The 26594-nt window shown below is 36.8% G+C and overlaps 1 protein-coding gene across 2 annotated transcripts in view; it reads right to left on the reverse strand.

The window, feature by feature from the left end:
• Positions 1 to 4474: 4474 nt before the first annotated feature.
• PRKCI (protein kinase C iota) overlaps positions 4475 to 26594 on the reverse strand; it is a 28621-nt gene continuing 6501 nt past the window's right edge. Inside the window, exons 2-18 of one of the 2 annotated variants that reach the window (XM_082055380.1) lie at positions 24447 to 24568; positions 19977 to 20066; positions 18624 to 18674; positions 17384 to 17469; positions 16004 to 16144; positions 15273 to 15327; positions 14540 to 14598; positions 13934 to 14110; positions 12931 to 13028; positions 11853 to 11939; positions 11115 to 11250; positions 10203 to 10290; positions 8901 to 9026; positions 8735 to 8814; positions 8376 to 8465; positions 7977 to 8092; positions 4475 to 7058 (exon numbers count right to left, since the gene is read on the reverse strand). In XM_082055380.1, coding sequence (XP_081911506.1) covers positions 6971 to 7058; positions 7977 to 8092; positions 8376 to 8465; positions 8735 to 8814; positions 8901 to 9026; positions 10203 to 10290; positions 11115 to 11250; positions 11853 to 11939; positions 12931 to 13028; positions 13934 to 14110; positions 14540 to 14598; positions 15273 to 15327; positions 16004 to 16144; positions 17384 to 17469; positions 18624 to 18674; positions 19977 to 20066; positions 24447 to 24568 — 1690 coding nt within the window. In that variant the 3' untranslated portion in view covers positions 4475 to 6970. Of the gene's footprint in view, positions 7059 to 7976; positions 8093 to 8375; positions 8466 to 8734; positions 8815 to 8900; positions 9027 to 10202; positions 10291 to 11114; positions 11251 to 11852; positions 11940 to 12930; positions 13029 to 13933; positions 14111 to 14539; positions 14599 to 15272; positions 15328 to 16003; positions 16145 to 17383; positions 17470 to 18623; positions 18675 to 19976; positions 20067 to 24446; positions 24569 to 26594 lie in introns of those variants that run through there. The other variant, XM_082055381.1, reaches the window with a different exon arrangement.

Raw genomic sequence — 26594 nt, forward strand, 5'->3', positions numbered from 1 at the left:
TCCTTACTTATGTTTAACCTGCTACTTTCTGCCTCCTTTTGCCAGATTTAATCGCTGTAACTCCTCCATAGCAGCAGAATCACAGATGAAACATATAAACACATCAGGCTCTACATATTATTTGAGTTTCATGAACTGAAGGATGGTCAGGACTGACACGTCTGTACTTTCCACTTGAGATTCACCACAAAGAGGATTTGTGTATTTAAGGAAATTTAATAGATGTTGGACCATAAACCTACTCTTGGCTCATCTTTGCATCCAACAGCATTTCATCTAATTTAGCAGCACACAGTGGTTAATAAACACTGGCCATTCCACCTCAATATGCAGTTTTACATCTAGGCTTGTTGTCTGTACTTTTCAAAGCAGGGACGTGTTTTAAACATGTTTAAATGAATTCCAGCATTGTGCAGCAATGTGTAGTACCTCAGTGCTTTTCATAATGCTGTTCTTTAGTCTGCAGCAAAACAATTACACATGATTGTGCAAGCATCGTCTCATTCTGGCTACTTCATCAAATGCTTCTGCATAATTTCCAGCCTCAGACAGAAAACGGGATTGCTTCATGAAATGACTCTGCAAAAGCATTTTATAAGTATTGGCATTTTTCCTCCATTTATATTTAAGCAAACAACACAAGGCCAAGCAGTTGCCCGAGTACAATCACTGACCTTATACAAAAATGTGAAGTGCTTTTGTGCAGGGAGGCTAAGGGAAGTGATGGAGAACGTGCAAAAGTGCATTTGTGTTTGATCTCAATTGTCTCTCTAAATTCTGATTAATGTAAATGTTTGAGGGTAGGACAACAAATACTTTACAGAAAAATAAACATGTTTGTGAAGAATACTAACACTGTGCTTACTTACTAAACAGATGTGAGACTTGCTTAAAAGCCACAATATAGAATAAAAACAGATTTCTGAACCTATGAGCTTTTGCCGCTGATCTTGCAAGACATGGACCAGTGCAACATATGTAGGCAGATACTGCATCTTTTATTAGACCTATTGATGTCATGGAAGCTTAAGAATTCACTGTCGTTGCTTAACTTGGGGTTTTAAAAGTTCTGCACATTTTCCATTTCAGGTTTCAAATTCTGGTAACTATTGTGCGGTAATGATAGTGTTGCTATAGAGCTACAATAATTAGGCAATGTAAGACAAAGTTTGTAGGTAGAGGATTGTCTAAAAAAAGATGTTAACTCTGCCTACAACTTCTCTTGCAGACTGTAAAAACCAATTCCAAAGAGACTGTGCAGCTAAAACCCAAGTTACAGACATATGCAAGATGTAATAAATTGCACTAAGAGTGTCATGGTTTAACCACAGCCAGCAATCAAAACCATGATAGCTGCTTGCTCACCCCTGCCCCCAATAGGAGAGAGAATCAAAAGGGAAGGGAGAAATGTGTGGATTGAGATAAAAACAGTTTAATAAAATAACGTACTACTAACATATATAAAACGGAAAATAGAATATAAGAGATACTCAATGCAATTCCTCATGAACTCCGTCCGTGCTGAGCAGCCAGTCCTGGGCAGAGGGAGATCACCCTGGTCCTGAACAGCCGATCCCAGGCAGAGAGAGAAAAAGGCAGAAAGGCCCAGAGGCCAAGCGCAAAATGTCAGGGTGGCAAAAGGCTGACCTAAAAAAAACTCCTGAACGGAACTCCCCCAAAATGGAGCAGAACCAGAACAGGTTCCCAGCTGCCTCACACCTGCAGGCAGTGCGCCCAGAAAGACCTTGGCTCCCAGAACTAAGATAACAGCGAATTCTTACATTCTCTTTGTTGCAACTCAAAACCACTGGAAAGTCACTTGAATGAAAACATTAATTCTGTCCCAGGGTGTTATCTGCTTGTTCTCACACTTAATTCAAACAACGACTGCGCTAGCTGTGACAAGAAAAGTTTCTAACTGCATGAAGAAAATTAACTTGTTTTCAGTCAAACCAGCACAGAGCATAGAAGGAATTTTACTTTAACTCCTCTGAGCTTTCAAGAGGTGCTGAAGGTCACAAAATTAACATTTAAGGTTGCCTTAAAACACAGTTCACAAATAGCACCCTCACTGCTTGGTTTCAACACCTTAACAATGAGGCAGCCTGTACAGAATTGTTGTCTTTAACATTTTAAGTCAGCTCTAAGAAAAAAAAATAAACTATTTTTAAAATATTTTTTTTATTTTACAATTAAACAGTGACTATGAAAATTTCATTTTCAGTTAAAATAAAAAATGAGTGATATATAATAATATATGGGAAACCAAGCAGCTCCCTAGGATGTGTGCGATTTTTATTTTATATATATCTAAAATAATATCAAGCAGGACACACTCAGAAATACAGATCTATAAAATATCATGAAGCTAAAAAATGGTGCTTAAAACAAAAAAGAGTAAGTCCCATCCTCCCCACACACATGCCCCTTTGAATTGCTTGTAGGGCACCTTTGACAGTCACTGGGGTTGATACTTCTTCCATTCACACACCAGGAAAGGGGGCAAGTAACACCAACTGATCTGCATTTCTAACTGCAAATAAAAATAAATCCTTTAAAGTACTGCATATAAAGTGCCAAATACCATATTAAAACAAAATGATATTTCAGTTGAGCTGGTTAACAGATATTAAGTTGTTTGTCAAACTGCTAAGCGTGTAAAGAACTTTGTCACTGTTTTGTGAATAAGATTCAAGTTGCATATTTATGAACAAGGGGGTTCCTACAGAAAAAGAACTTTTTTTGAAGTGTTTCCATGTACACAGTCTCTAAAGCACAATTTAATACTGAACAGAGAACAAAAATTGTGCATTTTCTTCTCTCAAGAAATTAGCTTGTGCATTTTAGGAAGAAAAAAAATAACTTTAGTGGTGATTTTTAATGGTAAATTGTAATACTTAAGACCACTCCTGTGAAACCACCTATGACAGATAAAGTAACACAGACGAGATACCATATTAGAAATACGGTAAGATCTATAATCGAGCGAAGCACAAAAAGTTGACAGATTTTAGCATGAACCATATCTTACAGGACAAGTGACTTTGCAAACAGTTCTGTACAAAACACAACAGCTAATGAAGAACCTGAGCTATGACTCTGTTTCTACATCTGAAATCACAGTCAAAATTCAGCTGTTCAGCTCAATGCTTCACCATCCAATGTAAAAGGGATCGAGACAGTTTGATCAAGCTCAGAAGTCAAATGCGGACACAACAGATTTCTGTTTCTATTTATGCATGCAAAAGCCCACCTCCCACAAACGCCAAACAGATCCAGGAGGCAGGTGCTTCTCTGCCTTTAATCACTGGTGATTAAATACGTAATGGTAAGATCACACATTTCAAGTATGCAGTTCAGATTCCTTTATCAGCAGCAGGAAAAAAATAAAGTCTTACCCCTCCCCTCCGCCCCCCCCCCAAAAAAAAAAGGTAACTGAGCTTTTCTCAAGAAAATCCAAGATGCGGTAAAATTATCTTTTTCTGAAAGGGGCCCCAGTACCCCACTCCCTCTTCCCAGGAAAACGTCATTCAACTATAGGCAATTTCAAATCCCTTTCTTGCTAAAACTGCTTACGCTGTCCATCATGAGGTGAGGATGCGTGCTTAGCAGCTATCAAGTATATATAGATTATACAAGCTATTAATTTCTTTTATAGAGCATCTTAACACAAACAATTGCTCAGACTGAGCCGAGAGCAGTTGGCCACCAAACTGAACAGAAACAAGAAGTGTGTGTGGGGGGAGGTTAAGCATTTCAGATATGCAACCATCTGTAGCATTTGCCTGGGACTGTGTTACATATAATAATGAGCCAGATCGCAAGAGGAAATATCTTTTAAAATATAAATACAGAGACACTGAAATACAGATATATTAAAATACTACATCTGTAGCAGGGTATGAGGTAAGCACCCTTGCCCTCTGTGTCAGACATCTCAGAGAATGCAGGGGAGGAGTTGAAGAAACAAAGAAAGGAATCACGCAGAAGTAAGGACAGCGGATGAGAGGGTTGCTCTGAACTCCAAATGCCCAGCGCTGGCAGCTGACACGACATCTTCAAAGTTCCAGCTGAAAAAGGTCCTTGGTCAAGCAAGCTAGAATTGCATTTTATATTTTACTTGAAGCGTTCTATGTCTGTGCAACTGATTGAAGCCTCACTACTTACTTTTGTTTCATCACTGGTGGTGTGATGAAAGACAGAGTCCGCACAGATGCTTTTTCTCCGTAGGGCACGATGAATGCAAGGCCCATGAAGCATGCTGGAGAAGGACTCACATTCTGAGATTTGTTTAGGAAACACAGGCTGAGGGAGGTGTTTCTTAGGTTGCTATAGTCTATTGCAGTGTGATCTTCTAGAAGAAATAAGATTAGAACAACGCTCCCGTGAGACCTGGATAGTTAAGGCTCAGATGACAATCCCAAGCAAAGTCCAGCATTTCACAGTATTTGTTTTACAAGTTAACACACACAGGCCTAATAGAAATGTTTTATTTAAAGTAAAAATTGTGCACAAATAAAGGGAATGATTACACAACAACGTTCAAGACCACATTCCATATGAAACAGTAAAATAGTAGTGACAATATTAACTAGCAGAGCACCCATGAGAATCCAACTCGTATACGCAAAGGAGGTTACTCCACATAAACACATCATGCTTCTGATGCAGACATATTCTCCATAAGACAAAGCCTGCTGCACTGGATTATACACCCAATGTCCCTTCTGAATATTTATGACACAAAGAAAAATAACTGTTAATATCATGGCACTTTGGAGAAAAGGAAAGTTTTAAAATAGATTTACAGTCATTTAAGATGTTTGTCACTTAGCAACATTCTTAATGGTTAGATACGTAAATAGAAAAAGTATCTTTTCTGTGACATTATCTATATAAAAAAAATTGCTTTAAGCACAAAAGACAGTGTTTTACTCCATTACTCTTCTGTGATGAACAGCAGAAATGCCGTTCCTTACATAAAGCCATTTTGCTTAATACCCCATATGAAATTAAGTCACTGTAGAGACAAGGCTTTTATTGATTAAGTAACTTCCAAGTTTAATATCAATGAAGTCCTGATGTCTAATCATGCGGGTGTTTAAGTCAATGACTTAACAATTAATCACGTTTCAAACTGCATGTAAGCAGTTCACTTGACACAAACTAAACATGCTGAAGTTATCAGCTGCTCTTCAAAAATAGGTTCACTCTTATATTTTATACAACTTGAATTTAAGAGAACCTGGTTTTTAACATTGTGGAGGTTCAAACATTTCCTGAAACTGAGGCCCCTCTAATCACTTCCCAGTTTTGAAAACTCAGCTCAGTACTTAAGAGTTTCCTATTCGTGTTGCACTAAAAAAAAAAAAGGAATTAAATCCCAGACCATGACAGTACTGCCTATTTGTGCAATCTCTCTCCTTGAAAAGAACATGTAAGTGAAAAAACAAACACTGGAAGATTTGTGCTATGAATGTACAGTGTCGCCAGACAAGGATTTTCAAGGACAGACACTGACCAAGCAGAATTTTTATTAAAAGCTTCAGATAAGTTTTTCTATCTTGTGCTTACAGATACTTAGATACGCTTTCAGAAACACTCAGCTTGCTTTACAGCTCTTAGTTAACTAACACAGATCTTTTTCTTCAATGTCTTTTAATCCCTTTTCCCTAAAATAAAAAAGTGGTACATTTGGCATTTCTCAGCCTAAGACATTCAAAACTATTCCTTAAACATTAAAAAAAAAAAAAAAAGAATTATCTGTGCTGTGTATTACACTGTCTACTAACATGAAATGTAAGAATCACACCTCCCAGAAGTCCCAGTTTGAACCGTTTTCTCGATCTATTCCAATTGTTTTACTATTACCTTTCAGTCTACTACCAACATTGAAGGTCTGACTGTGATTACAAATCACCACCTCTAAGTGGAGAAGTTAAGGGAGTCATTGTGAATAGCACCTATTTTTTTTCTACATGTGCTTTTTCCACTGGCAAAGTGGAATACACTTTCAACAGCATGGCAATAAGATCAAAAAAAACAAAAAAGAAAGAAAAAAAATGCCCTTATGTAGGCCATAGCTGTAACATATGCAGTTCTGATACAGTTAAGACGTAAGTATAAAAGCAATAAATAATAGTATGAGGTTCTGCATCCATCAACATCAGCCACCCATTGCTGCTAAATTACACTCTACAGATTTACACTTTTTAAAGTATTAATTGAATTCCATTTATTTAGACTGACACCTTATACTGTGTAGAACCCTCACTGAAAGGGGCAGGCTCAGAAAGGCACTCTATGGATCAGCCTACAATTCCTAGTGTATCATTTTGTACCAAAATCTACTGATTCTAATCTTAAATTAATCATCTCTTTTAGGGTAAGATCAATATTCCCTGTGAAAGCAGCCACTCTTGCCCTATTTGGTTTCAAAATCTGCTCTCCGTGCTGTCATGTCAATCTGGAGGGCAATAACATAGCTCTAAGTCTAGGAGGAGAGGCAAACCAGATGTTTAGAGAGAAGAGATTTACAACTACAGAAGTCATAAGGTCTTACTTGTCTTGCTGGAAAAATACAAGTCCTTTAATTATATTTTGTTACATCCCCTAATGCAACTTTTATTCTTAAAGAAATAAGAGAACTTTCCTTTATCAGAACGCTGTACTGGCAGGTTATACAGCCAGACCCCCTTGTTCAGTCAGGAGCCCCGCAGACCAACTTCTATATTAAAATTAAAGTTTGGCAAAACTGTTGGAAAGTTTAAAGTTTTAAATCTGGCAGCAAAAGGTTCAGCGTAACAACAGTCCTGGATGACAATACAAACAGAAAATTAGTTGAGTAATTCGCGCTAGGTGGCAAGGGCAACATGTTCAGTTACTCATTTTATGCAAGTGCATCCAAATGAAGAGATGTTTATCCGTGCAGAAACAGAGTAACAATTGGCACAGTCCAGAAATGGAGAATTCAGACACATTCCTCAGCTGACATCAAAAGAGGATTTATGTATTCAAAGCCTTCAAATTCAGACTGGTCAATCTTCTTCACAATATCACTATTAGGATTTAAAAAAACAGTCATTAGTTCAGCAAAACTGAAAAGATAACAATATTAACTGACAGCTTGTCTTAAAATTTAAGACTGGTACAATGGATTGCATTTACCACTTTTTTTTTTTTAATCAACTGCACCTGCATCAGCAACTTTTCTAAACTTTATTTGTACATTATGCATTTACAAAGGGATAAAGAAGGAACTTGGATCTCAGACCTAACTAAGGTACACAGGTAACATTTAATATTCACTGTTTGTATTTACATACTACATGAGCATTATACAACCCCCCCTCTCCAAAATTCCTAAAATGTGAACAGCGGTGGCTCAGTCAAACTAGAAAGGCCCTTCCCTCCTCATCCCGAATCGGGGCCCCTCAGGAGCAAGGAACCACAAATCCACTAACAAAAATCAAATGCATTATGCATTTTATCAAGGCTTTTCAGCCAGGACAATCTCACTTGACTACTAACAATTTAAAATACACAAACAAGCTAAACAAAGCATCTTCTCTTGTTCAGAACACACGGGATAAATTCAAGCTAAACACAACATTCTAGAAATATCATAGCTTAAAGTAATGCAAAAATAAACCACTTGATAAAACAAGTCTTTTTCCTTCACACATTCATTTCTTGCAGATGATACCTCTGAAACTTGTAAAATAACACTTATTCACCTTTCCCTGATTCTTTATTGCAACTTTCCCACTGTTAATTTTTACATGATGCCAGAGTATAATACTTAATCCAGACATACCAAGTCTACCAGAAGGACACACAAAAAATTTCTCCAAACTAACACAAGAAAATGTTATTTACTTCTTTACAGATACTGAATATACTACAACTACAGCTATTAAATGAAGTTTTACAATTCCAGTGACTTATCAGAACTTCTCAAATTCTGTATTACTTACTCATCATCTGGAGTGAGCTGCACAGGTTCATTGGTGAATTGGGAATCAAAGTTATCCAGACCAAATTCTCCAGATATATTTGGTTTAAATGGAGGCACCACTTGCTTTTGCTCCATCTAAGAATAAATGCACTTAGTGACACCAAGAATGAGTTACGACCTATTGAATTATTTTTAAACGAAGCTGGAAATTACCATTCACTTTGTTTTGTATACTTGCTACAATCATTCTATTAATCTACTGTATTTTGTATAAAAGGGTGAAAAGATTCTGTATTGTCATTATGGTTAAGAGCTCAAGGTTTTTGAAGTTTTTACATCATCTTTCATGCTCAAAAGAAGTTGTTAAGCCATCACTGTATGCAAAGTGAATAAGCCAAGGCAGTGAGCATTCACATACCAGATCCCAATCAACATTGCGGAAGAACGGATGCCCCTGGATATCTGCAAATCCTGTTTGAGGATGGCAGCCTAAACGTTCCTTTGGATCCTGTGCAAGGAAGAAAATATTTCTAAATGGATGCCATGGCTTACAAACAATTGAAGTACAAATGTCACAGATTCCATGAGAAAAGAAATACTGGAGTTAGAAGTGACGCTGAAAAACTAAGTTAGCATTGCTTATTTTGGAAACTGTTCCAATTTACTGTTTGAAATAAGCATGAATACTGTTTGTCACACATCAGTTAGTGAACAGGTTTAAAAAACAAACAAAAAACTGCTCTTGAGAAGTCTTAAATAATCCCCTTTAGCTCTCACCTTATTGAGGAAACTCTTTAGAACACCTGCTGCTTTAACAGAAAGGGATCGGGGAATTCGGATCTGTTTTTCCAAGATTACTGCAAGAAAAAGTTGTTCATATCAGCCTTTGTATCTGTAAAGTCAGATTAAAGGTAAGTAAAAACAAAGCACTCATGGTACATACCTTGGAAAAGATAATCTTCTGTGTTCTGATCAGGATTGTCAGAACTCCCAACTATATCAAATGGTGACCGGCCCGCCATCATTTCAAACATAAGTACACCAAGTGCCCACCAGTCTACACTGAAGCCTAGAATTCACAGGAGAAAACACCACTGCAGATATTTCAGAGCAAAAATACCAACACTTTGGGGGATAAAGACAGAGATGTTTTGAGAAGAAATAATTAATTAAAAAAATTGAGTACTGCCAGTCTTTCTGATTATCTGAATAAGGGGAGGTAACAACTGCACTAGACATCACTTGGTTCATTATGTGCATAAAAAGAGGGAATGCTGTACAAAGAAAAACAAAACACAAAAAGTTTAAAGGTTGGTGTTAGGACCTTAACAAAGGTTTAGATAATATTTAAACCTAGTAATTACCAACCAACGGTGCATTATCCAGGGTGATGGATAAGGACAAGGAGGAAGTATGAGATTCTTTATAGCAAGAAGACTGTCATTTATGGACCTGAACATATCCATTCTACTATTCACTGCTCAAGGGAAAAAATTCCAGTAGCTAGGGTGGGACTGATACAGTCTGGTTGGCTTAGGAAGTTTGTGATAAGGAAGGAGGACATGAAGACAGTCTGAAAGAGACATCCAATTAAAATAAGGTGGTAGATTTTCTCTTTTTTGTTAAATAGGAACTAATTGTAGAACTTCTTACAATTGTAAGGGAATAAAACAGATCAAAGATCTGCTTGGCACAGTATTGGAAGCTTAGGAGGAATGGATAAGTAATAGGAAACCTACACAGCAAGCATTCTATACTCTCTTAGGTCTCTTGCTTCAGGAACCTTGTGGACTTCCTGAAGAAGCAAATGCATAGACAATTTCATCTTTAAAACTAAGATTTGTGAAAAGGATGTCTACTACCTAGGCCCTTTGCAATGCGTTTATATCTAACGCTACCATTGCTGCCAAATGTAAAGCTCCAAAACTGAACACAATTCAAGACTGCAAGTATATCATTAGTAGTATCTAAAATATTTAGAAACAATAATAAATTTGGGAGACTCAAGCTATTCTGCTAGACCAATAGAAAGAATTTAAAACGAGGAAGACAAAGTATCTCACTTGGTCAGACTGATGTTTTCTGCCCTTCTTTTGAAAGCTTGATTTACTTTTTCAGACAGGATGTTGAATTAAGATTGATTACATGTCTAAGGGAGATTTATACTTTCTACTGCTAAACAACTTGAGTAAGAAGTAATAGACAAGGTGAAAGCTATATGGCAGCAGTGAAAAATTCAATTTACCATAATCCTCTCCCCGGAGAATTTCAGGTGCAATATAATTTGGAGTCCCACAGAACGTGCTTGTTGTGTCACCAGGCCTCAGGCCCTCCTTTAAGAAAAGGGAGAAAGAAAATACTTGACAGTTAGCCAAAGATCCCACACTCCCCCCTCTGCAAAGACCTGAATTTTGAGTCAAGTGTCCTGAATACACTGAGGCACAGTGGAACAGCTTATGTGACTGGGGAGTTGCAATGGAGAGATACAAGCTTTTCAGAGAAGAGCACGGGATGCAGATTTTGGGGGAGGTTACTCAAAGAATTTGTGCAGTCTTCAACTATGGAATTTCTGAGGAACCAAACCAAGTAAAGCCCATAATAACCTGGCCTGGTCTTACAGCTTACCCTGCTTTGAACAGGAGGGTGGATTAGGCTTCCTGAGGTCCTTTCCAACCTGTGTTATTTTATGCTTTTCAGTTGCTTAGCCAAAATTATAACATTTTAAATAGTTCTAAGAGATCAGCATAATGGCAATTCCATGGCTAAGTCAAACTTGTGCTCCAGTGTCTTTGTAGCAACAAAGTTTTTTCCAGAGAAAATAGGAAGTGTCACAGAATCCAAATGGGAACCAGTGTGACTGATACATTTCAACCTCTTGTTCTTTTTGAAATCAAGCTATCCTGACTGCTTCAGCCCAGTCAAGTTGACACAGCAGCTTTATAAAAACAAACAATAAAACAAACAATATGCATTGTCTGTGCATTTTGGCATTTCGTTTTCTTTCCATCCATTCGTAGAAGTGAAATGAGTATGCAGCCTATCCACACTGTATATAAATTAATACCTTGATATTCCACATTTTCAAGTCTCTGCATCTTTTAGTTTATGAAATTTCTTAATTGTTGATTTTACTGTTTACCAAGGAACTAGATCTTACCTTGCACATGCCATAATCTGTGAGTTTAATATGCCCTTCAGAATCTAGTAGCACATTATCCAGTTTTAAATCTCTGTAGATTATCCCTCGTTCATGTAAATAGTTCAACGCCAGACTGATTTCAGCAGAATAAAACCTAGTGCAGAAAGAGATATTGATTACTCAAGTAATAAAACCCAAACCACAATAACACAGTCTCGGTAGTATGATACTCTTCTAGATATAATTCCATGTATGCTATTCTTTTTCACCAGAAAAATTGATAAATTGTTTATAATCACACAAACATTTCTATCCACAGTCATTTCAAAATTACTTTAATTAATATTAACGTCTACTGAAATAATCCCTTTCATCTCACCATCTGAGATGTAGCATATGCAGCAAGCACTCAGCATTTGCCTGGACAGCTGGTAGTGGTTGTTGTAGGAGAAACAGTTAAAAACAAAAACACAACAAAAACACCACAAAAAACAACCACACCACCAAAGTGTTTTTCTAGAGGAAAAAAAAAAATGAGAATCAGACTGAAGTAATCTAGGGTAATGCTAATACAAACAACACCTATTTCTACCTTGAAACAAAAATATGGTAGCTTGAAGCATTAAAGGGAGTATGCAGTTTCACATTCCTTAAATCCTTAACATCTGGAGAGGATTTGCTAGCTCATCATCATAATCTCTGCACTGTGACACAAAACCAATGGTTCTGATGTAAGAAATCTGAAATTAGACATACCTGGCATGTTCCTCTGGCAGCTTTCTCTGTCTCTGCATATGAAACATTAGATCACCTCCATTTACATACTCTATAACAAAAAATAACCTGAAACACACAGGAGTTTGTTACAAAGATTTGAGATGTTACAGGTCTGTTATTGAGCAATGTCAATTCAACTCCTCCCACCTCTCTGGTAATATGGCTGGTTTCACCATTTTCCCTCCCTTTGAATAGGTTTCCTAAGTTAAAAATCAAGCACGCGACATTTTTCTAGATAATTCCTTTATTGCTAAAGGAAAGTAAGTAATCCTTCCTGCATCTCTAATCCATTACAGCTACTGCTTGCCATTATTAAATAGATTCATGTCAGTTTCTATACAGAAACCAGAATTCTTTTTTCTCATTTTCCTTCCTGATTCCTTTCATCTCCTTTCTTTGCTGTTAATACTAGTAGTATATTACATATACTCTTTCTTCTCACTTCCCTCCACTAGCTTGTCACCTTTTCAAACAGCAAGGAAATTGTTTCAAAATACAATAACTATATTTTATATATACTGAATATTATTACTGTATATATTGTAATTTATTAATCTACGGCAATGTCTTCTACATATAAACATGCAGGAAAATAATAATCTTTATCTCTTGCTCTGTTTTCCTTTTTAAAATTCAGGTACTATTTTCTGGGTCTTGATCAGAGACTCATCTTCAGAGGGTCCATGCAAGTTTAAGATCAATGTCCTCATTTTTTTCTACTTCTGATTTCTCTCTATAAGCTTTTTTTAACTTTCCCATTCTAGGTTCTGGTTTCTACCTAATTTTCTGAAGGCTTTTTTCTGCTAGCTGTACCTCTTCTTGTCCAGAATCCTTCCCATCATACCTACCAGTACTTTACATTCTTTTGCATCATCACAATCTGAAAAGCTTTGATGATGAAGATGGCCTTTAGCTCATAAAATGCTACAGTGATTTACAGTACATTGACTTTCACCACCTACCTAACACTTAATGCTTTAAACAGGCCTTTGAGGTGACTAACAGTATGAAATATTTTTTTAATAAAACTATCTTCTTATAATGTTATAATCTTTACCTGCTTTCTGTCTGGAAGCAAGAGTGTAGTCCAACAAGAAAGGGATGATTTGAAGCCTGTTCAAAGACGTGTTTCTCTGTCTGAACCCAATCAATATCCTGTTTATTTAGGGAAAGTGACATTCAGAAAAGGATTGTTGCACTTCTTCAGTCAAATATTAAATGACAATTAGCAGAAATATATTAAAGTGTTTTGCCATCCTCATTTTACTTGAAAGAAAATATTATATAGTTCTCCAATGTAAAGTAAGACAATTTAGCATCCTAAGTTTTTTTTCCTGTCTTGAGTGTCCCATACATTCAGCCTCATTGTTCAACTACATTTGGGAATGAAAAAAGACACATCTATACGGATAACATGGTGCAGACAAATGTAAAGTAGCATCAAGAAACACAGAAGAAATCAATGGCAGACTGAGAAATACACGCAAAAGCTCTTGCACAGAAAATTGCAGTCACTCGAGTCTCTTCAGAGTAGCCTTAAGAAACACAAGGGCAATCTTTAGCCACAAGAGGTGTATAAGCTACAAACAAATTGTTAAGATGAAGTTCTGGTTTAAAGAACAATTCAAATAACATTGTGAATTCTCCTTTGTGAAAAGAAAGCCAAACTTGACCATAAGAAAACCAGATTCCGCCCATTTCTTTTTCAGCCCAGCAAGCCAGCATAATAACAGAAATACTGAATACTGTTCCAAAACAAGGAAGCAAACCAGGCTTAAGTTGAATTCTGCAGGTGTACTACTGCAGACAGTGCTGATCACAAAAGACACTGTCAGGGGCCATGAGGCACAGGCAGGGCAGCTGTGAGCTACCAGTTTGTCAATGAAGACCTCAAAATTGGTTATCTATCTTGTGAACCTTCTATAGTATAATATGTATAAGAAACTGCATGTATAATTTCCTATTAGCATTGCAGACCCAGAAGCCTGGCTCCCACTTTGTGGTAGATACTGAAGCCCTTTGGAAGAGCTGCATGATTTATCAATAAAAAGCTCGCCTACCTCATCATCATTGACGAGCTCTTTCTTCACCACTTTCATTGCGTAAATGCGTTCAGTTTTCTTCAATCGAACAAGCAGGACTTTAGCATAACTGCCTCTTCCTATAACTCGGAGCAAATCAAAATCCTGAAGACCCAGACTAGAGGAAGCTTTGCCACTTTCTCTAATGCTCATTGCCTATTGATAAAGATACTTTGAAATTAGTAAGCAGACTTGCCAATTTTAACAACTGCAACAGTTAGCATTTCAAATAGAGCAGCAAAATTAATATAAACAAGTAACTCAATTAATACTTGTTATTCCTAAAACTGCACTGCCCTGGAAAGGAATGTGATGAGAATGGAGGCAGAGCAGACTTGGCAGATAAGAAATAAATGAAACTGGAGGAGTTTGGAATACTTGGTAAATCAAAGCACATCTCAGCTCAGGGTTCAAAATAAAACAGCTTGCAAGGCAGACATTTATATACCTGAGCAAGCAACCCAAATGTGATTGACGGACTATTAACAGTTTTCAGTTTGTGACAAATTAAATTACTAAAATCTTGAAACTGAAAAACAGACAGGCTTTTAGATCTCTGAACCCAGCATGGTTAAGATACTTCACCTCTTTTTCTTCACCAACATGGTCCAAGCTCTCATGACTTGAGGGATTGTACGGAATCACTAGAGGTGCAAGAAAAATTATTAGACTGATGTGACACAAGAGCTCAGAGAGATAAACAATTTAACTGCATCTATGTCAAGTATTCAAACTGTTGGGTTTTGCCTTTTTTTTTTTTAAATTAAACCATCAGAATAATTATTTTGCAATATTGCATTAACAATCAGATATGGTTAATATAAAACCCTGTAATGATATTTAGATTAATCTTAACTCCACACACAAAGAATCTTGTGCAAACAGTGGTTTGTTTGGGTTTTAAACTGATCATTGTCTATATGCAAATTCAAATGTTAGGACCATCACTCTGATTGCTACAAGAATCAACATGTTCAGCTACTGAGCAGGTAGAAACTCCGCTAATTCCATTAAGGGATGTTTTTGTTTGTTTCATCAGAGCATTTAAAGTACACAACTTACTGATGGAAAAACGTAACTGAGAGCCTAAATTCTTCCTTTTTAGGCAAGTTTCTTAAACTGATAAGACATGGAAAACTGAGCAATTTTTATATTTATGTCCCCCTTAGCATTAAGAAGCTGTCTTGTTTTTCTTGTTCTATGAAAAAAAGAAAGGCTTTTAAAATAATTTACTTAAAGTTATTCTGTTTCATTTTAAACCCCAAAGTTCATGTTTCAGCAATTTACAATAATTTAAAGAAAAAATTACTGGTCGTACCTGATTCCACATTATCTGGATGCACTGACGATGGATCCATAGGCATTATTGGTTCCTGCAAATATGAACAGAATTTTTGGAACCGACTGCCCAAGTATAGCAGATGAGAAATAAGACAGGAAAGCTCAAGTACTTCAGCACTACACACATTAGTCAAATGAATTCACAAAATGTAGACTTGTAGCTGTCTGCTTTTCATATCAAACCAGGAACAGTACTAACCTAAACTTTTCTGGGGACTTATAAATAATAATGATTGAATTTTGTGGGAGAAAACTCAAAACTTCTGCACTTCATCTTCCTTTTCTGTAAATGAGAAATAGTCTAATAAGCTAACAGATGTTTAAGAGAATTTGTTTTACCTGTACTTCAAGATGTAAAATAGTGTGTGTGTATATAAATATATATATATATACATACATATACATAAATACACACTATGTAACAACATTGTGAAGGATGAGATAAATATTACTTAAATGTTTATATCTGATACAGGAAAAAACAGCAGATGTGAAACTCAGACTCCCACCTTGCCACTAAACTGCCATTCTGCTGATTCCCAAACTTACTTGCAAAGCATCACAGTACCTATGAAGAATGATGTTTCATCTACTGTGATTATTCGCAGACTATACTTTGAAAACCACTAGTACAAAATGTTTTTTTTTTTTTTTGTTTGAGTGGTTGGTTGTTTTTTAAAGGCAAATTTTGAGATAAGTGTTACTTACTGGTTGCAGTGCATGACGACCACATTCTCTATTGACAAGTTTGTGACACTTCTTGTGAACAAGGAGTTTGCAATTGATGCATTTATATCCCTGGCGACCCAGGCCCCATATTCGGTCAGTGCAGATGGCACAGTGAGCTCTCTAGAATGACAAATCAACAAAACCAATTAAAGAGCAAAACTAAACAATAAAAACTATTCAGCCACATTTTCATTCACAAAAAACACAGGACAGGAAATCAGAGAGATCCCTACTGAACCTAACACTATACCAAGAATCTCTCTGAAAACTTTAAAGACAAACAGGGAGATATGGTACAGAGGAGCTCAAAAACTACCACTGAACACGAAGCAGCAACTGCCACACAGAAAGTCTGCGTTCACACGGAAAGGTGCAGGCACAGAGAGCCTCTTCTGCCGCAGCCAGAGAGACACAACCCAGCTCCAGGTGAAAAGCATCACAGCTGAGTCAGCAGGCTGCTGTGACTGAGCTAATTTGCAAAGTGTCTCAGATAAGTCCTCATGTTTGTACAGAGGAAGCAAACACTCCAACACATTAAACCACCAGATAACAGGAAATGGGAGGATCACCACTCACTGAAGTATATTCCCAAAACAACTTAAAAGAATCATGAAAACAGGGTGCCTACAAGAGCAAGAGTGGAAAGTGATTGAACTCTGGTGCCTTGACAGCCTTTGACCAGAAAGAGGTTAAAAAAAAAAAAGGCAGAAGTCAGATGTGAAGGATGCTCAAGATGAAGTTTAGTGGAGACAATCTCAAGCATTAAGCACACAATACATTAAGCTTAGAAAACAAGGGAAGATTATGGAAGCTGTCAAGGAACCTGGCTTATTAAAATATTTTTGGTTTGTTTTGTTACTCTTGTTTTTTCTAAATGCAGCAGATACCCTTCTTGGTCCTCAGCTGACTGCATTTGACCATGGCGTGCCATCATAAGCAGGCTGCTTGGAGAAACGTCTCAGGTTTTTTGTTTAAAAGTCATGAAAGAAAAGTCTGTGAATAATTTTTACTCCCAGAACTTAAAGAACTGAAAATGTACTTTCAGTTCACAGTCATCTAATGGCAGTGTTCAAGTTTGCCCTCTGGGAACACAGGAGCATTTATATAATTGGTATCACGGTTTCAGAGTATATATAAAGTGAATTGCAACCAATCTATTTTTTTTCTGTTTTAAGTTCCTGATAATTTAATAATGAATAAATTTCCTGAAACTACAGGGTTACAAAAAGTCTACATACTATAGACAAGTAACAAAAATAGGAATGAAACTACCTTATAATTTTTGAAGGCAATTACATTATTATTATGAAAGTAAGACATCCCTGTATCATGGTTTTAAGTACCCGACAAGAATCTCACCCTGTTAAATCGTTTGGCTTGGAAAGTGTGACCATTTGCACAATAGAGCTTTCGCCACCGGCGGGCGCCTCGGCGATAAATGGATTCTAAGAGGAAAAACATATGATTATATCCATAAAAATATAAACACAGAACTACATCATCTTCTCATGGGCATTTCTGTGTAGAGTGATTTGCAGAGTAAAGTTTCACTCCTGCATCTTACAGAAACACAGAGTAATGCTCCAAGTATATTTTTCGTTTTCTAAGTTTTGGAGAAAATTTGAAGTAGAATATCCCGATCAACTTGAAGTTAACTCTGCTTTTGCAAAGTTAAAAGTCAAGAGAAGGAAAACTGCCCAAACAATACAAACACTGGTGTGCACAGTATGCACCTACCTTACCTAAACCTGGGGAGGAGCTGTGGGGAAGGGAGAGGAGGAAAGAGGTCAGTCTTGGGAACATGCCCTGATTGGTAACATTGCTTGTGCAAATCCTCCAGTGTTTTAGATCCACAGCTGCCACTGTTTCTTTGGGGTTTTTTATTTTTATTACTAGAGGCATGTCAACCAAAAGTGAAAATTAGAATATACAAAACTACACCGAGTTGCTAATCTATTTCTGATTCAGTCCGCAACCCCATTTTTTCAGAAAAGCAGCATCGCCCACACTGCCAAATCAACTTGTAAGCATGCATGTTTACATTTGTCAGGGACTTTGATATCAAGCTGACAGATGTCTGTGTGCATAACATACACATGCTCTTTTATAAGACTTTAAAGAGGTAATTTTCCTTCTATGTTAATGTTTAGTACATCAGCTAACAGAGGTTTTCGGAGAATACTCCAGATAGTACCTAAATATAATTTAAAATTAATTAACCACAGATCTCTAAATAGTGATACGACAAGTCATTACCATTGGTTACAACCCTTTGCTCACATTAGTCCGCCAGCAATCTGGCAACTACCAAAAATACGGGAATAGGATAAAAAACTGTCACAAAGAAGAGGCAAAAGCAAGGAAAGCAGAGTGACATGGATAGTTAACAGGAATGTGAAATGCTTATTAACAATGATTCAGAAGTGAAACATTTAAGTTTAGCAAGACTTTATATTATTTTAAAATATTTAATTTGTAGAGATCTGCATTATTAATATTCATAGTTGTAGGGTGCCAAACCATAGAATATCAAACTATTCTAAAACAGGAAGTCTGAATTCCTGATTTTCTGTACTTCCTAACTAAAATGCCTACTTACTATCTTCTCCTGGGCAAGGCATGCCGGGACGTTCTGGTACACAAGGAAATACTGCAAGAAAAACATTAACTTCTGATTAATTTTTACTTCAGACAAAAAATAAAACTTTCTGTTCAATACAACGCTTCTGAAAGGCGTTCAGCCATTTAGGAAAACAGCACAGCCTGCATTTTACCAAAACCTTGCAGGTGAGCTGCAAAGCTGCCACAAAACCCTTTCACTGGACATAACAGTGATATACATGAGAAATACAAGCCAAAAGTAGAACAAAGTTATTTCCTAAGGAAAGTAACTAGAAAAGCATTTTCTTGTTTCTCATGTGACCAATCATCACAGTCAGTATTTGGAAACCTTTACTATAAATATAAATGTATGATCTCATCTGCATTAGCTATTTTTTTCAGTTTATTTAGCTTCAATAACTGTCAGAGACAAGTACAAGGGGGAGGGAGATAGTCCTGGTGCTGGTTTAATCAGAAGCTTATCAAAACACAAAAATAAATGGAGAGAGGTCAGATCAAAAAGCATACTCAAGTAATATATGCTGAAATAGGGAATTATATACGGAGACCGATTACATTCTTCTTCCACTTTTAAAGTTTTTGTGGGAAGCTGAATAGCTGTCTCTTCCTTCCAAATGAGCTGATGGTGAACTAGATTTCTGCATCCTTTTAGAGAATGACCGTGTTAAGACAATGTAGTGTAACACACCCTCTAACACACTTCACAATGATCCTCTGTTCTTCTGCTATAATCTCTGTTAAACTGAAATCTATCTTCTACTTGTAAAGACTTACAAACAGTAAGAAAAATGTACTGCAGAAGCTACTAAAATAGGCCTATAACCCTGAAAAATTAAAATGGAACAATTACACATCAAACAGGGCACAGTGTTATTAAGCTCAAAACCAGTCTAAAGTACTTAATTTTAGAAAAGTCAAACTTTTGACTAATCTGGTATCACAACTCATCAACTTTTTTTCCTAATAGAGATGCTGCTCTAAAGCACTTATTAATAGCAAAGTGTAGAACACTGCACTATACATCTTCTACCATTCATTGCCAGCAAGCATATGAAGGTATTTTGGATAAATAAGAGAGACAGGGGCTGTCTTTCACTAATAACCTGACAGCAAAGTATTTTTTCCTCCCTTAATTTAATAAAGAACACGGACAGGGTGCTGACAGCTAAAAAGTGCAGTGCATGGTCTTCAGCATCCTCTTGACAGAATGCCACAACAGGCTTTAATTGAGAAGGCTGGAACAGCACAAAAGTCACAGATAACATAAGGTAAAAATTCCACTTCTTCACAGGTACCACCATGAGAAGTAACAGAGTAAATTTCACCATACCATGAATTAGCAGCTCTGAATCCTTGTTTAGTTCATACAACCGAAAGGCCTCTTCTAACTCCAGCTGAGAAGAAACTGTACACGGATCTCCTGTAGAAACAGAACAAGACAAAATCCATTCCAATTAGGTCTGCGCCATTCAACAGTTCCCTCACAGTCAGTTCTAACAAATAATAATTATTGTAGTAAAACAGAACAATATTCTGAAGTGCAGTAGTATTTGTTTTTAACACTGTTCAGAGAGTGCATCTGAAAATATAGCCATACTCAACACCTTCAGGGAAAATAAAAATATGAGATATGCACAAGAGGCAAAGCAGATCATAATCACAAAACATCACTGGTTTGTTCTGCTACAAGCATGATTACACACCATTTCAGTAGAGGAGGTGCAGGTTATCGCACCTAAAGTCCTTCCAAGATTCCTTTTTAATTAGAACTGAGTCAAATCTATTTTCACAGCTGCTTCAATATTGCCAAGACCTCTAGTCTTTCCTCAAACCTCAATCAAGATACCGGACAAATCATGTAACTTAAGTGAAAACATCCCATCTTTCTGATATTTGGCTACTATTTTCATATAGCACTATTTGAAGTAAAATTCCTCAAAAAAAGGACATGAAGGCAGGAAAAAAAGCATGGTGGTTGTTTTGTTTGTGGTTGTTTTTCGTGGTTTTCTTTTGTTGTAAATAAAACAATTGCAAGCTTTGTTGACCATTTGAGATGGAAGAAATTATCGTATGAGCATTTGGTACGTATTTTAAAGTTCCTCTGAAAAGACAGCGTCGGATTGCTTAAGCAAATGTGTGTTTCAGAAGTAACAGTTTAGGACTGACTAAGGTCTCTGTAGATATCTACTTTGTATTTCTAAAAAAAACGTATTTCAGAATCATTAAACAACACTTAACATCAGGCAGATTTTGGCATATAGGCAGGTTTAAAACCTGGGGACAGAGCTGGGTGAGGAATAAAGGAGATCAAAGTTTAGGATCTGCTGTATTTACAAGCAGGAGTAACAACAATCTTAAATTTCAGCCTCATTTCATGTTACTTTGGACACGCAGCCTGTACTTTACCTGTTTCTCTTGACCTAAAAGACTTCATCTGATATTTTAACTGTGTCTGTCAGCCTTTGGAAGCTGCTATAAAGACTGAAAAGAACAACCCTGTAATAAAACATTTTCTTCAGTGTCCGATGCAGATTAGTAATGTTAAAAAAATTATGCCCTATAATAAGAAGCCCTTCTCAAAATAATACTACAACTGAAACATTTTTGAAGCAATGTTGAATGTGAATCATCACCACCCCAAAGAAAGCAAATACTTCCAATTATTAGTTCAACTTCCTCCCAACTCCACCTACACAAGATGTGCCACATGAGAATAAGGGATTTATCTCTGCCTGCTCGTAGTCCAGCACGTGAGCAGAACGAGTCTCTTTCTAGCCAGAACCCCACACGGCAAGTCTACTGTCATGTAGCATTTCCACTTTTTAACGTAAATACTACTTTCCACACCCTTAAGCGGTAAACTGGTTGTGGGTAAGTGAACTGGAGGAAGACAGAACAATTTCCATCTCAGCTGAACTGGATCCAATCCAAAAGTTTTGCTGCTTTGAGTCTTCAGTTAAAAGCATAGTTTAAAAGCCAACTAGTAGCTATTAACTATTCTTTTGTTTGTTTTGTACTACAAGATACAAAATTAACTCAGGCGTTGCTAAGGCTTTTCAGTAGAGCCACACACACAGCAGGCAAGTGGACATTTAAAACTCACCGTAAAGTTTTTCCAGTTAATTTCTTTTGTTTCTCATTCTTTTCTATTGCTAAAATATTAGTTATAAATGTAAACTGTCCATTTGTCTTTATTCTTTTCTGCATGTCATAATCTTCGATACAAGCCTTTGAAGCTGGCTGTAGTCATTTTTCAGAACACAACCTGCCCCCTACAATTAGCCTATCTGGCCATCAAACTGCCTACCTGCTGCACAAACTTACACTGTGCAGAGCACAGGGGAGGAGGAACAACAACTATATTCAGAGTCACTATGCGAATCAACAAACCAGTTTTTCCTCATCTGTTTCTGACACCTGTGCAAACGGTTTTGTCTTTCTTTTGGCAGAAGGAGACTCCTGAGAACACACACCGTGTTTCAAACCAAGAACAGAAGGTTTATAGATGTAGTCTTTCAACAAGTTATGAGTAGTACAAATTTTGCAGCCACTCAAAGACAGCTGAGATAAGTGTCATAGGAAAATATTTACTCTATATACATTATATAGCAAGAAACAAACTGAACACAAACATAAGACCAGCATCCATCCTATAGGACATTTCAGAAGACAGAGGTAAGATAAACTGACCACATGCACATAAAATAGAAATTTGCTGAAAATCAGATCAAGTTTTGTCAAATTTCCAGTTGAATCTGAGCATTTTTGAAGTGATTCCACTCAACTAAATCAGGTCTGCCTTTGTGCGCCATTACCTCTATGAAACAGAAGTAGTTATATACAATGCTCTGCATCTTGCAAAGGCTAAAAAGACATTTCAAATATGACAAATAAAAATCATGGTGACTAGTTAAATCCAGTTTAGTCACACATGTGATCAAGCAATTTATTCAGGAACTAGCTAAGAGATGGCCTAGCCATAATAACTTATCTTTTACTACAAGAAGCATGGTTAGTAGTATAACAAGTATCTGTCCACCTTATACATATTTCCTCATGCTACTATTAAAGACTGATCTACAGTTTTAGTGAAGAGGATGTGATACAGGAATTTTCCAAGAAAGCAAATTATGAGTTTCTAGAAAGAAACTCAACTAAAAAGTGGTGGAGACAAGAGGAGGAGAGGAGGCAGGGGTCTTGGCAAGAAGCCACACATTGTAGATACAAGAATTACTCATAATAAAGACAGGGATTTTTTTTTTTTAAACACACTCCTCATCACCAGATTAACTTCTCCACTGACAGTAAACTGGAAGTCAATGATTAAAGCGAACACAGATTGCTTGGGGAAATTGAATCCTACGTGAATACATGAAAAAAAAAAATAGTCTAATGCCTCTTTTTTAAAGCCAATCTCTGAAGAGCAGAAATTGAGACAGAATAGTTTCTTCAAGTAAACCATTGAATCCACACAAAACTTTCTACAAATGTTTCTTTAAAAAGATAGGTACTTATTACTATGACTGACTGTCCATCTTCAGTTAGAACTCTGTTCTACCCAGGATAAAACAAACCACCAAACTTACTATGAAGTAAATGTTCAACTCTGCACGGAACTTTGGTCATAAATATTGTTCACTTTCATGCTTCTGCCTGGTGTAAAAGACTTGGGAATGAGGAGAGGAAAGACAGGAAAAAAAAGAGAGGAAAAAAAAAGAAACCTGCTCAGATTCCCAAACCCACGTAGTCTTTAACACACCTGCCCATATAACACTCCCAAAAATCAGCTTTGGTCTGTGTTTAGCTTTAAGCTCTGAATAAACTGGGAGTCACTGAATTTTGAATGGGAAAGCTGTGAGAAGGGGAGGAAACAATTCTATAAGCACCGTTTATGCTAATCACTGCATACAAATACTAATCACTACCGACAAATCACTGCACATTATGGCCTTTTATATATTGCATCAAGTACTTAGCATGCTAAAATATCTCAACAGCTATTTCATAGTTCAGACACCTCTTTGGTGTAGCTCAAAACCTATGTGTAGAATACACCAATTCCACAAAGAAAACAGGAACTGCAAATAAACTTTTCAAAAAATTACTAATGTATACATCCAGTTCAAAACTGGATTACATATGTTGAGGAAAAGGGAGAACAGATTCTGAACTTGTTCCATTCAAGGTAAACTTTAACATGGGTAATATAAGTGCTGGAGATGATGAGTTCTCAGCCAAGGTTGTTACTACTACACGTTTGAAAAAAGCTACTTGGACACGTAGTTTCTCTTTCAATAGTCAGAAAAAGTTTTACTAATACCTATGTGTTAATACCTTGCTAAAAATATTGTACATAAATACTATAATTTGCATCACTTAAGGTTAGTTTAACGCAAAGATATAAGACTTAAGGGGAACCGTGTGCTTCTTCAGCAGTGTAAGGGAATACTCCCCATTCCCTTCCTAATAAATGCTATCATTGAATTCATGTTTTGATAATCACTGAGGTTTAATTTATTTATTCAGTGAAAACAAACAAAACACAACCCAAACAACAGAGGTCCCCACACTAAGTCATTTGAAACAGCGGTCTTTCCTTTAAGATACGCTTACAAAGATATTGGATAACCATTATTTTTAGAGTCAGATTTACTATTTCTAAAAACATACTTATGAAGTATGTTTTATAAGCTTGTCTTATGAAGGCAGAGGGAAAGGAAAAGATTACAGGAAAAAGAGAACTGGACAGCTGAGGAACATATTGATCAAATATTTGTCAAAAGACCAAGCATCGATTTACCTTCTTCATCAATCCATTTCATGGTGAAAAGCTGTTCGTTGTCAAAGGAGCACATGTCTCGAACTTCATTGCACAGTCCCTCAAATGAGATGGAAGGTTCAAAATACGTTATCATGATGTCCCTGAGAAAGAGAAAAATTTATTTGAGAAATCATACTGCAATATGTAGCATTTGATCATCAGCTGCAACACCTTCCATATACCACTAATATAAAACCCATCCCTGCTGCAGCTCCCTAAAAAAAAAATTAAAGTACTGATAGTAAACCATTAGTGCATAAGTTCTCTTCATATAGCAAAGTCAGGCTCCAAGTGATTTTTATTACCAACTACTTGACATTTAATCTTCCAGGTACCTGCTTAAGAAAAATTAAGTTTAAATGCCCAAATAACTATGAAGTGAGTTGCAGCAGATATTAATCCCACACAGAAATTATATATATTATACCAGTGGAAACGAAAGAATTAAATATTGCAAAAATTTTGAAGAACATTATCAATCTATTGCTGGTTTTGCCTACTCTGTGACAGCTATTTTGTTATTAGATATCCAAATGTTGTAAGAATGTATACATCTTATCTACACAATCAACATTTAGTTGTAGGTTATGAAAAAAACAATGAAAAATATTAAAGAGGTTTCCTAGCAGATTAGGATGGATATTCCAAATACTGAATGTGCCTTAAGAAAAAAAAAATAAAAGAGACCCATGATGCTTCACCACAAAAACAGGGAAGGCTGACAGAGACATACTTAGAACTAAAATTTACTACTTTACTGTTATGCGGAATGTGTATTTCTGTTATAATTAAGAGTTAGTTAACCTGGTGTTTTAAATGTTTATGTTAACAAAATGCTGACTCATTGTCCCGGTATTTGCTAGGCCTTAAAGAGGAACAGGTGACGCAGGGTTGCAACCCTTTAAACAAAGGATTTCAGTGATTCAGTTCAGAGGAAGGTGGAACTAAAAAAGAGAGGACTGTTTGCAACACTACTCTTCAAACATCTCATATAAGTCCAATATTTGAGCTATAAGACGAATCTATGATCTTGAGGGTCTCTTCCAACCAAAATGATTCTATGATTCTATCCTCCCATAAAACCTCGGCTAGCTGGGATTTGTTTCAGTTTGTTCCAGCCACCAGCGCTATGGAGGAAAAAAAGAAAATAACTGAAGCAACAGACCAAGTTTCTATCTGGTCAAAATTCACATCAATATGCCTACCAGACTGGAGTGTGCATATGCAGCTAGTTAAATGTCTTTAAATTGTCTTGTGCAGGGCCAGAGTGGAATAATGAAGGTAACTTAACATACTGCAGTCACTGAACCTGAACCACTTTCAGGAGTGGCAGAGAACACACGTGATAAACATGACTGCCTGGGGCTCCTTTAAGTTCAGTAGCACAAATAAAACAAACTAGCAATTTCTCAGTGCTACAAGAACAGCTAGCCTACTTCTGGATTTATGAGCATGATCAGAGTTAGGTTAGTTAGGGGAAAGACTCCAGTAAATAGTTATTGAAGTCATTTCACTATCCTAATCTCAATAAAGCAGTCAGAAAGCTGCTACATTATCTGGTTGAGGAATTGCTCCTCCTCTTTCCACGAGACAAAATGCAAGACAAAACAATATCTAGACCCAAGTACTGACACACAGTGCAGTGCCCTGGGACAGATGGGGCTTCGTCTGCAGTGCCAAAGTGTGCCCACGCCACAGGGCAAACCGTGTTCTCCCCCATCCAAAGGTCTCCCCTCGCATGCTCTCTCAAAACACACAGGCTGCGAACCCAACACTAACGTCTGCCTCTGTGAACTGAGGCAGATTTAACAGCACGTTATGGTTACAGACAGGCAAGCATCAACCAAAGAGCAACCCACAAGGCTGTATTAGGAGGCAAAGTCTTAACCTGTATTTCCTGTTTTTCAGGGAAGGGAATAAAGCATCGCTTACTTTGCAACTTCACCGAAGTTTACCATCCCTTCATTTATTCACATTTCAGTGCAGATAACTTTTTGTGTAAGAAAATATTCCGAAGTGAATGTAAGTTCTGAAGGGCAATGAGAAATCAGAGCCAAGTATTTCAAGTATTGCAGTTTCCTTTGTGATTGAACTAGTCAGTAATTGGAGAGGGTATGTTAAAAGCAG

This window comes from Streptopelia decaocto (assembly GCF_964273445.1).
Source record: "Streptopelia decaocto genome assembly, chromosome: 6".
NCBI classification, from domain to species: domain Eukaryota; kingdom Metazoa; phylum Chordata; class Aves; order Columbiformes; family Columbidae; genus Streptopelia; species Streptopelia decaocto.